This window comes from Sciurus vulgaris (assembly GCF_902686455.1).
Source record: "Sciurus vulgaris genome assembly, chromosome: 10".
Lineage (NCBI taxonomy): Eukaryota > Metazoa > Chordata > Mammalia > Rodentia > Sciuridae > Sciurus > Sciurus vulgaris.
Window position 1 is genome coordinate 3,328,385 of NC_136470.1, and position 12,293 is coordinate 3,340,677.

Sequence of the window (12,293 nt, forward strand, 5' to 3'; positions counted from 1 at the left end):
AGGTTCAAAGCAGTTCCAGAAAGCCTATCACTGAAGGTGCTGTCCCTCAGGGCCCTGAGTGGGCAGCCTGCCCATCTGTCCCCTGGGAGCCACCAAATACTGAGAACCTACGAACGGGCCCCAGTGAGGAAGAAAGGAGCTCTCCAGTCCTCTGAGTTCACGGGGCAACCTCGGGCTGTTGGGCTCCTCTTTGTAGACACCCCAGCCTTGAGCAAGGGATCTTTGCAAGGAGATTGGGGCTGTCACACCACAGTAAAAAAATTAGCTACAGCCTTAAAGAAAGATAAAGACAGGCATTAAAAGCAACTTCTCTTTACACCCCAAAGAAAGCCACCTTAGCACAATAGTTTCCAAGAAACACAAAAGCAATTCTTTTTAGGGGACTACAAATCTCCCCTCAAGTCTGAGCAGCCCTTTGAAAACCCACAGCCATCCTGGGGATCTCTGCAGCCTTCACTGGTCAGCACCTCCATGCCTGTGCCAGTGAGCTGGGCCATGCCACCTGGCACGTGGTTCCAATCCAGTCGTCCTCACGGAATTCCTGAAAGGATTTGCTAGTGGTTCACCCCCTCCTCTTAGCTAGCCTGTAAGGACAAGTCCTGAAAAACTGCTATGGAAATTAAGAGAAAGCAAACTTCAACTTGAGAAGGGTGTTCAAAGGCATTTCTGCAGCTTAGCAGCAAACCAATACAGATAATCTAACATGGAGCTGCCCAGCACGTTGAACTCCTGCCTGGGTTTTGGCAAGAATGTGGCTGGGTTGGTTTCAAAGCTGGTGTGGTATCCCATGGAGAGTGGCCAGGGGGAGACAATGGCCCGCCTGGAGAATAGTGAAGAAAATGCTCCAAACCCCAGGTGTGACTGCCTTTGTTCCCAGCCTGGACTTCTTCACAGGGCGATCCCAGGGAGCCTCTCCCCCTGCTCACAGGCTCCACTCCCCATGGGGTTGGGGAGGGACAGAACAGCGAGTGCCTGCAGGGGGCGAATTCCTCCGCATCCAGGGGCAGCTACATCCCGAAGGCTGAAGGAAAGGAAGAGGGGAAGACCCCAACTGTGCCACCTGCACATGTGCAGGCCGAGTTCCTCTCAGGGCCAAGTGCTCCTGAGGCTCCTGAGGGGAGCAGACCTTGCCCTGAAATCCCAGGTCTGGTTTCAGGTCCCACCTTCCCTACGACTGTGACCTTGGAACGTCTCCAGACCTCATGTCATAGTCTTGAACAGGTAGGATGGACAGAATTCCCCCCGAATCTTCCCATGTGCCAAGCCAGCTGAGGCAATGCCCTAAGGAAGTCAAATGGTTCAGGGCATGTGGGTGACGGGGAGGGCAAGCCTACAGAGCACCCCAAACACACCATCTGCTCATTGGGGCCCATCACGTCCAATACAAATGGGTCCCTATGTGTATAATCTCCTCCTCACTCTCATCTCTACCTCAGAATTTGGTTTATCTGGACTCTTCTTCAAAAGCGTCCCAAGTGCTACCAACATGTGTCTACCTTATAGGAAGCTCGGGCTGTTTCCCAGAGTCACAGTAGGGGTGCTCTGAACCACAGCGTGCTGGTCCATCCCCCGATACAACAGTCTGTGTGACGGCACCAAGGTCGTCAGTGTTCCGAATCACCCGTCCCATCCACTCAAGCTACGTGAGCGAATTCCTTGAGGGAAAGTAATTATTGTATCCAAAGCCGGTGAAATTATCCTTGGGGTGTGCTTCTTCCTCCTGAGAATAGCTCCTTTCACAATTACGCTCTCTACTAGGAATCTATTATGTGAGCTACTTTGTCCTCCAAAGACATCATTAATCATATGGTGAAGATGTAGCCACAATTGAAAATGCAAGATGTCTTGTGAAACACCAAGTTCAATGCTTAGCAATCGCCAGGCTCAGAGGGTAAAGAACGTCTCCTTGAAAATACTGAGACAGACCCACTGGACAGCTTTCCTCTAAGGATGCTGAAGTTCTCTCTTCCCCGCGTGCTTTAAAATGACCAGGCAGGATTCACAATGCCGGCGAGGTCACGGCCCAGCTTACTAGTAGAGCATTCTGTGTGGAGTTGCATTGGAGCGCCGTGTTCCAGGAGAAACTTGGGAACAGCTTTCCTGGAATCCTCCGACGTCTCGGAAATGGAAAGGAACAACTGCTCCCAGCTTTGGCTGACCATGGGCAAGGCTCTTCTGCACCTGGTCCCTGTTCCCTTCACCAAACTCCGGAGCAGTCAAAGCCAGGCCTCTCAAGGCTTCTTCGCCTCTCACGTGGTCCCTTAAGCAGCGCCATGGTGTCTAGCCCCACAGTGATCGCTACAGTTAGCTCAACTCTTGGAGTTTGAATTGTAAAAACTGAAAACAGGCAACTCAGTACTGACGGCTCATCAGGTGACAGTGTAAGAGAAGTCACTCCTGTGCTGAAGGTCACCCTATAGTCACACAGAGATGACCGCCACCATGAGGAAAGATATGCAGAGAGTGGCTAGGATTTGGCCTCCCAGCCTAACCCGGTCACTGCTGGGGCCTGAGATATCAGAAGGACAAAAGCAGGAAAAGGAAGCGTCCACCCGCACAGGTGGGGCAGTCTGTGCTGACCGAGGAGCAGAGGCAGAGGCAGGCCACGTGGGAGTGGTACAAGAGGAATCCGCATACACCAGCGCCCAGAGGACACCTGCAGGGCCGCAGGGCCAGATTTAATGCATACTTTTTTGTTCATGCTGGGGTGTGACCTCTACTGGGGAAATAGGGTACCAAGTTCAGAGTCAGCTGGATAGAGCTGAAAGGCAGGCTGGTAATGAGAGCAGGCAGCATGGAGAAGGACATCTGCAGCTATGACCCTTCAGTAGGGAACACTCCAGGCTTCCTTGGCCGTGTCCTCCAGCCCAGTGTGTGACCAAGGCACCATGACACTCCTGCTTCCTGCTGGCTGTGTGGACCCTGACATTTCAGAAGACCCCACACTGGGCAAGCCATGGCCAGCATGTCCACCACAATGGGAAATTGCCACCCCCGTGCCAGGCCTGTCCCCACCTCACTCAGGAGCACAGACAACTCCTAGCCTCTGTGCCCTTTCTACAGAGTGAGAAGAGGGTGGGCAATTATTTCGCACCCTAAACTCATGCTGGAGTGGTAAACCACCTAGCCTCTGATTTGTAGATCCCAGGGAAAGGAAGGACAGGGCCCATAGGACAGGGAGAACAGGGACAGAGCCAGTGCACCAAGGAGCTCCTCCTGAGGAAGAGGAGAGCTAGGGAGGACGTCTGCCAGCAAAATCACACCTCGATGGTTGAGAAACTAATAACTGGGACACACCAGGCCAATCTCATCTGTCATCCACTCCGGCTCCACCATCTCTGATTCATGGGCAAGTCCCGTGGACCCATATCCACCTCCTCCCCTACAGAGCCCACAGAGGTTACTATAGGACAAGCACCTACCCAGTGGCTCCTGGCTGAGCTTCCTGAGGGCTACTGAAAACAGACAGTTGTGTCCCTTCATCGCCAAGAAGCCATAACCCGGAGGCCAACTCCGATGGTAGATGTGAACAGCGTGAATGCGTAGCGAGCACAGGGTGGACAAGCCACATGGCCGGCAAGGGGGTGGATCCTAGCAAACCTCAGCTGGGCAGCAGTGTGTGCCAGACTTTTTGTGCTGGGTTTCGAACCAAGATGCTGCCAGGGTTTTGCATGTCTACATGGCTGCACTGCAAGCTATCTTCATGTCACGGATGCCATCCCATCAATACCCACGATGGCATCTGCAAGGCCACACGCAGCAGTTGAAAGAAACCACTCTGTGCCCCTCACAGGTCTGCCACACTCTATCTACAAACCAATGAGATCCAAACATAAGGAGCCTACCCCACTGTCTCGTGGTATATGCTTCTATAAGATCTTCCTTCGGGTTAGAAGGAAAAGCTACCCCTGTATTGAAATTCCAACAGCCTCAAAGAACGGGCCCGAACCTGACCTGGCACAGGATTTTTTCTAAAGAAAACAGGCTGGCATGCTCTGAAAATGTAAGTGTCAGGTAACAGTGCTCTACAGTCGGCCCCTGAGAGGGCACAGGATCTGCTCCTGGTTGTACCAACACAGGCATAATCACCCAACAACCACCTGGTCTCACGGGTCCCAGAATCAGCCTTGATTAGGTTCCAACTTGTGTTTACAACCAAGTCCACACCGCCCACATTGGTGATCTTAAAGGTTCAGTTTCAAGAGAAACTGAGAAACAGTTTATAGAGAAACAAAGACATGAGGGAAAAGAAGAAATAAAAATAAAAACATAATGTCTTGGTTGGTCCTCTTCAAAAAGAAAGGTTAAGTCCAGATTTGCTGAGAGTCCTAAAAGTTATATTATTCCAGGGTTGCCTGAGTCACTTATTCTGATCAAAATTCCTCTCAGATTTCCAAGTTGCTTCTGGTGCTTCAGTAGAAACAGGAGACCAGCACCCTCCTTCCCCAGCCACGCCCACCCAAGGAGGGGTCACCAAGGGACTGCGTGTGGACGTAAAGCCTGCAAGAGGCGGATCGGGTGGACAAAGAAGTACCAGCCCAGGGAAGCATTAATGCTCTGCGCGCTGAAAGTCAGGTGAGGAAGGGTGACCGAGGAACTCAAGACGCCTGTCATAACCCCCTGAGCACCTGACAAATCTGTGGCAATGTCCCACACTGAGTTTGTACCTACATAGCCCACTTTCCAACAGCTTGCTTTTCCCTACAGTCCACCAGCACCTCCCGTCTAAGAGTCCTTCCAGAGTCCTCAAATAAAATGATGGGTTCTCAGAGAGGTGATGGCAGACGCTGGCTTCCCAGCAGGTCAGACCTGGGGAGCACCTGCCTTCTGATTAACTCTGCATGGCTGGAAGTCTGCTTCGCCCCGAAAGACTGGCATAAACCATACACAATGTCCACCAAGGACAGCCTGCAGCACCTGCCAGAAACAAGCACACGTGAACACTGCTGGCTTCTGTCAGGTTCTCAAGCTGGCTGAGCACACCTGGTCCAAAACTCTGAAACCCAAAGTGCTCCCCAGTCTCTACGTTTTGAGCAATGTCATGACACCGCAAGTAGAAAATTCCACATTTGACCTCACATGACATGATGCAGTTAAAATGCAGGTGCACTCAAAAATCGCATAAGATGTACGTGAAATAGACAAAGGTCATGTTTAGACTTGGGTCCATGCCCTTGGTACCTCATTATGTATCAGCAAACACTGTAAAATCTGAAAAAGAAACCTAAAATCTGAAATACTTCGGGTCCCAGGCATTTCCCATAAGAGCTACTCTACCTGTAATAATACCACCGAACTTTACGGTCACTGCGAACTTTTAGATCACTTAATCCGAACTTCACTTCATGGCTGAGAAGAAGCTGGCATAAAGCATTAAATAAATCAGCCTGGATGGCAAAGGCACGGGAAGGGAATCTCAGTCGCCCCAGATCTAGATTTTCCCCAAACGACCAGTGGCCTGTATCACAGTCTCTTCCCAGTTGGGTGTCCAGACCAGCCTCCCTCCCTACCTTTCTTCCTCCACCATGGTCCTTCGGGAACCGAGTAGGAAAGGTCCTTGAACTCAATGTTCACAGCTGCCCTCCGGGGCAGGGAGGAAAAGCGCTGGGCCTCAGTGAGGTTGTTGTCCACCTTCTTCAGATGCCCATTCAGAAGGTCTGTCTCAGCGTCGTCCACGTGGCTGGACACCACCTCGTCCACCGAGACACACACCGACTTAGGCTCCGCCATTGCTGCGGAGTAACTGCTGGCATTCTAGAAAAACGAGGAGGAAGCACAAGATGTGTCATCTGGCATATGGACATCAGGAAAGTCAGGAGACTGGGCACGAGGCTCGGGTCATCCATTATTAACAGCACGCTTCTCTCGCTGTGAGAGCGCCTTTGGCAGCGGGCAGACACCGACCACGGGAGCTGTCACGGCTAGCCATCGCTTTCTCTTCTATTAAAAAGATAAAACGTTAAACTGACCTTCCTTTGGAATCATAAAGTCTAATCACAAAGCCATATTATAAGTGACTCACTTGCTTCAGTGGAGACAACACTGGCTACCATAAAAAGTCACCTGTTTATGGTCAACTCATAAAAACACGAGGCTCCTAAGAACCGCATAACTTCCTTTTGTCATCCCGTAGCAAACGCACAAGGAGAGCTGTGGGGTGTGTGGGGTGGTCTTTGCACTTTCCTTTTAAATTCCCCCGGTGCTTGCTACTCCCTCACCATGTCTTCACAAGAGTACTGAGGAGCGAGCCGGCTCGGCGTTCTCTCTGTCACATGCACAAGGTGACGGAGGCACAGTTCATGGAGCTGCTCCAAGTCCACCCTCAAGTGAAGAGCTGGAGTGATCTCCAAATTCGAGTCATCAGAACACATCAGGTGCTCACCTGGCTGCAGCACACCAGGGCCTCATACCTCGTATTTCGTAGCCAGCATGTTTTGTTTTTTTAACGGTGTTGGGGTGGAACCAGAGCCGGGTGCATGCCGGGCAAGGGCTCCTCCTCTGAGCTGCACCCTCCACCCTTGCACTGGCTTTGAAGCTCCAGCCTGGAGTCAAAGGGACAGTAGCCGACAGGCCAGTGGAGACCCAGAGCACATATGCAAAGGAGGGGTGGGCTTTTCTCATAGCTTGGCAACTGACCCAACGGGTAAGACCCGGACCTCCAAGCACATGTGCCCGGGCAACAGACATCGTGTGGAATGTTCTCTCCTGAATCCCAAGCAGTGGCCTTTCACAACACTCCACCGGCTGCTGACTGTGCCTCTGTGAGAGAGCCTGCCCCTCACTGAGCTGCCCACAGGTCACTCCAAGTGCCCTAGGCTGGGGACAGTGCCCTTGTCACTTGTTCTAAAGTGGAAACTCATTGTATTGTTCTCGTCCCTAGGTTTGCTAACTATTTCTTATCAAAAACCAGAATAAAACCAGAAAATGGGTTATCCATAAAACCCCCAGACACCACAAAACTCAACTGGTCACCTCTGCCCACCAGCATGTCCCCTTGAGGGCAGGTGCCTGGATCACAGAGAAGCTGGAGTTACCTAGTTATCTAGAAGCTCCAGAATCTAGTTCTAAACTTGGGGGTTTTAAACGCTGGAAACGCAATTGGAGGGTGGGCTGGAGAGATGGGCACAGCGACTCTGGATCTCTTGGCAACGGAAAATGTAGCTTCTCATTTACGAAAAGATCTACACACCACACCCCTCGAAGGCTCTCCCACTTCCCAAAACCTTCACCAAATGAGAACTCTAGCTCATCGGCTCCAACCCGTGTGGAAGGAAACAAAGGTGCAGAGTAAGGAGAGTCATGCAGAGCACATGAGCTGTTCCAAACGCCACCCTAGGCAGGCTCGGGTATCCCCGGGCAGCACGGGGGAAGGCTGGTGCCTATCCTGCCTGCTAACGAGACCTAAGCACCCTGCAGGAGCTCCTTGGGCTGCACCCACCTGGCTGGGTCCTTAAAAGGGTTCTGGGAGACGGCTAGTTCAGTGGTCACAGGCCTTGGTGATATGACAGGAATGTGCCCCTGAAGCCCAGTCTACCAAGCGTGCACCGGGGGCCTTCCCTCTGCCCATTCCACCTGCCCCTTGGGCCTCACCTGCTCTTCCAGGTATCACCCGTGTGGACTCCAAAGAGCCTGGGAAACACCCGGTACCAGCCGTGTGGGGAGGGATGTCGAGGAGCAATGGGCAACGGGTAGCTCAGGCCTGGTCCCAAACTCCATCCCAATCGCTGCCTAGCCACATGAACGGAAAGGCAAGAGTGCTGGTCCCAAGCCCAAACGTGCTGCAGGCTGGACTCCCTCCCAGGACCTCCAGGGCTGGGGTTAGTTAGGGTGGGGTGGAAGTGTTCTGGCGTCCCTCCCTACTTGTGGGCCCCCTTGACCTCTACCTCTTGGATGCCTGCTGCAGTGAGTGAATCATGGATCTCTCCCCAGCAAATAACACAAGTATCGGACCCCTGAGAAAGCTCAGGTGATGGCTTCTTGTTAAGGAAACCCCTTGGAACACAGGGAGAAGTGGCCAGTGTCCCATCCATCAGTCATGGCAGACATCAGACATCAGAGGTCTGGATTTTCCCCTAGACCCCAGATCCATCTGGTCACTCACTTACTTGTTCATTCATTTGACAAACTGAACACCAGATAAAGCCAGTCCCTTAGACACAGCCTCTGGCCTCAACAAGCCCAAGTCCAAGATTGAGCCCCAGGCAAGAAAATAGGCGATCACAATAGGGTGAGGCCTGAGGCCACAGGAGACTCAGAGGGGGCACAGGAGACTCTGGGGTGGGGCTCTGGGAAAGTCTTCCTGCAGAAATACAGTCTTGGCTGAGGCCAGCAGGTGATGGGGCAGGCGCTGGAGCATGGTGCTCCTGCAAGCCAACAGCACGTAAAAGACCTCACCACAAGAGAAAGTGGAACATCCAGAGACCTGCAGGGAGCATGCGCTGGGCAGGGGGACAGCAGCAGGCAGGGGGCTTTGGTGTAAGATGAGACTAGAGGGGCAAACAGGGTCCCCTGGCGAAGGGCTCACAAACACTGTCAAGGAATTTGCACTTTGTCTGAGGGTTGATGGGGAGCCACAGAGGGCTCTCAAGCTGGGTAGTGCCAGGCTGGGAACTGCAGGACGCAGCACAATCCCCTCCCGCACTGTGCAACTGGGATGGGGTGGCTGCCCTGAACCAGAGGGTGGTGAGGGGGCTGGAGACAAGTGGACAGGCCAGCAGCACAGAGCTGTGTGACTAACCTGACTTGGAGTTGGGACAGAAGCTGGCATCAGGTGCTCACAATGTAAAGTACTGAAGAAGGATGCCCGAGCACACCAGGGAAGCCACTGTCGACAGTGGTGGCTACTGCTTCCACAGCGACAGCACTCCAGCCCCTGCAGACTCTGACGGCGGGCGAGGGAGGTCACCTGCTCCAACGTGAGAAGCACAGGGAGGCCTGCCTGGCCACAGCCCCACGTTAGGGAGTGGCCCTGTTGGGGTCCGGCTCCAAGGACTCCCACCCAGCCACCTTGACAAGGCGCAAGCACTGCTTAGCTCTCCGTGGCCACAACTGGTGGGTCTGCAGGGTCATCTGCTATGAGAATCCACTGCAGGCTGAGAAAGTCCCACAGCCCCGCCCTGTCACACCCCAGCCGGGCACCCACTCCCACCCTTTCCCCACAGAGGTCCAGCAGCCCCGCCAGAAACCTGTGTAATGGGAGGCAGTGGCCTGTCACTCCAAAATAGACCAGCTCTCTGGAAACATCCTCAGATGAGAGCTGCCGGCAATGTAGGTTACAGCTAGCTTTTCCTCAGCCTCCTGAGCTCATTAAAAATAAAACAAACACCTATTCCCTCCCGTGTCCCTCTTACTGTTCTGCTGCTCTGTCTGCTAGGCCTCCACACCCACCCACCAGTGCTGCATGACACGTGGTAGAGTCTAAGTCCATTCCTGCAGGTCGAGGGGCTGGGGAGACCCTGTTTGGGCGTTTCCTGGCTTCCACTGGTGAGAATGTTTTCCTGGGTGTGAGGGGAGTGTCCAAGGAGCTCAGCCTGAGGCCTGAGCCCACCGAGAGGTCTGTGTGGCAAGATTGGTACACTTGAGGATATGACTACCAACAGAATTTTTCTTAAAAAGAGTGCCAGGTTTTCAAGGAGGAAAATGATTCTCAAACAAAACAAGGTTATCTGGAAAAATAAGCCCAGCCATTAGCACCTACCTGTGAGATACAGCTCTGGGGCTGTATCAAACCATAACACAACATTTAAAAAAAATTAGTATAGAAAATCTATATCTTAGAGTGTTCTGATTCATTTTCCCCATGAACAAGCCACCTCTGCAGCTCTAAAAGAATTTGAAGAATTATCCATCACTTAAAAGAACAGAAATTTCCTTCACATGCAGTGAACATCAGTAGCCTTAATTTTCCATTACCAGCATAATTTAGGAACTCCAAGTAAATGAACAAGTGCAAAAGGAAGAATCTGCAGGTGTTCCTCCAACCTTCAACTAGATAAAAGTAAACATGGCGAGGAGGGACTGGATGGGCTCCTTCCCCCAGCTTTTTTCCATTATCTTTTATGCCTAGCAAGTCAAAGGCTGGGCAGTGATAGAGGTGGGGGCTAGCCTGAGGGTCTCTTGGCAGCCTCTCCACCCCACTATCAACCTCCTTAACACTCCCCCATTCTATCCGTTTACACGAAATCATTATATAATGAGCTGGCTCGCGAGGCATGTTCTACAGTAACCTGTTTGGAATCACAGGATGCAGTTGTCAGAGAAGAGCATGCGCACAAAGACTGCTACCTTTTTTTTTTTTTTCTCTTGAGCTCAAGGCAAGAGGTAACTGTCGGTCAAATCCTACTGAGCTCTGCTGACTTCAAATACAGGATGCTAAAAATGAAATAAAGGAGAGGGGAGGGGGGACCCGCGCACGCTGTGCACTGAGCGCTTACAGCCTATGGGAAGGAGCCGGCAGGATAGTAATACACAGATAGATGGTGGCGAACCGGACGATCCGAGTTGGAATACGGAGGACTTGCTATGTGTACTCTAGATGGCCTGAAACCTAGCCATTGGCACCTAACAGCAATGTCGGTGTGCTAGGCACAGAAGTGAGTGGAAGGTCCTAGGATGAGGTGAGGTGGGTGGGCTGTGGTTAGTTTGTTTTCTCCCTGGTGTGAGCGAACGCGCTAGGGCAGATGCTTGACCACCCATGGGAACAGCACTTGCGGTAACCGTCTAGCCGGCACCCCTTCATCCCCTTGGAGCTGGTTCCCTCGGGAGAAGAGAGACGCACGCCTCTGCCCCACCCAGGGCTCGCAGAAAGGTTGCCGGCAGGATCCAGGCTCGCCCCTCCTCTGTCTCCCCAGGGACTCCGCTGCCCCCTCTGCGAGTAGCTGTCCCCAGGGAGCGCAGGGGCAGCGCAGGCTTCTGCTCTCGGAAGCCTATCTTCTTTGTGTTCCCCCAGACTGTGCCCAGAGTTCCGGAGGGGTGGCTTGGGAAGCCCCCGCTCCCAAACCCACTGCCGTGTGCACCGGCAGAGAGATCGGACACTCCCCTCCCTCAGGCCCACGCTACAGCCCCTCTCCAGTGCGTCAGGGTCGCAAAGGCCTCAAGCCCCTCACCTGGAGGCGGACGAGGTCAAAGCCCTCTGTGCACTTGTGGGGTTGCTCGCTGCCCGGCGCCCCACTCCTGGCCCCTCCGTCCTCTCGGCGTTCTCGGCGAGTGCAAATAGCATCCCGAGGCGCCAGGTGGCCAGGGCGGGGGCCACTCGAGTTGGGCATGCCTCGCCGGGGAAAGAGGGCTCTGGGTCAGCGCCCAGAGGGCGCGCTCCCAGGGAGGGGTGTGAGGACAGGCGTGAGCGTCTTTGTGTGTTTTCTGCCCTCCCGGAAAAGAAAACCCAGCCTGGCCGCCAAGATGCGCTCACTCACCATGGCGGTGCCGACCGAGAAAGCGGCCATCAGACAGGCCATGCCCCGGGGGCGGTGGCGGCGGCGGCGGGGACGAGGCAGCGGGCGACTGGGACGAGGCTGCGGCGACGAGGCTGCGCTGGCTCCTGGCTCTGCCGCTGCGCCCAGCGCTGGCTCAGGCTGGGCTACCGCCTGGGCCGGGCCGGCGCGTCGGCCCCGCCCCGCGCGGCGATTGGCCAGCGCCCAGGGGGCGGGCGGCCGGCAGGTGCGCGTGCTCTTGTTTTGCTCCTGCCGGGGGCGGCCGGCCCGCTGCGGGTCCCCGAGCCGCCAGCGCTACCGTGCGCCTCTGGGCCTGGAGGACGCTGTAGACCCGCCCCCGCCCGCTTCCCTGGGGTCCAGAGCTCGCGGGGGTTGGGCAGCGCCGCCCGGGGCAGGCCCGCGGGGACGCCCGACTGCGGGGTCTGGAGCTCAGAAAACCGCTGCCTGCAAACCTGGGGGCGGCTGTGTGGACCACGCAGGAGGGGGTGTAGGGGAGCGAGGATCAAGAGCGGGCGACTTATTTTTCATTCTGTCGTTGGTGGGCACGTCTCTCCCAGGTAGAAGCCTGAGGACTAAAGAAGGACTAAGCCTGAGGACTGTTCCGGCTCCCCTCCCCCAACCACAGCTCAAAGTGGGGCGACCCCCACACCGAGGCAGCACATGCTCTCATACTGCAACGCTGTTGTGCGCAAGCGCAGTGCTGACGCTAACTACGGTTGCCAGGTGAAGATGCGCAGGCAGCTGTCAGCACCCCACTCCCCAAATAAAGGGAAGGCTCACTTTGCAGATGGAGGTGTTTTTCCTCCGTTCCACAACTGTGTTCGTGGGCCTGTATAAGTAATGACATTAGGTCACCCTCTCATC

The 12,293-nt window shown here is 54.3% G+C and overlaps 1 protein-coding gene across 1 annotated transcript in view; it reads right to left on the reverse strand.

Annotated features, from left to right (window-relative positions):
* The window catches only part of ABCG1 (ATP binding cassette subfamily G member 1), a 56,161-nt gene extending 44,597 nt beyond the window's left edge, over positions 1 to 11,564 (reverse strand). The window contains exons 1-2 of the mRNA XM_079100458.1: positions 11,412 to 11,564; positions 5,511 to 5,754 (exon numbers count right to left, since the gene is read on the reverse strand). Of these exons, the coding sequence (XP_078956584.1) occupies positions 5,511 to 5,754; positions 11,412 to 11,453 (286 nt within the window). The 5' untranslated portion in view covers positions 11,454 to 11,564. The remainder of the gene's footprint in view (positions 1 to 5,510; positions 5,755 to 11,411) is intronic.
* Positions 11,565 to 12,293: the final 729 nt, after the last annotated feature.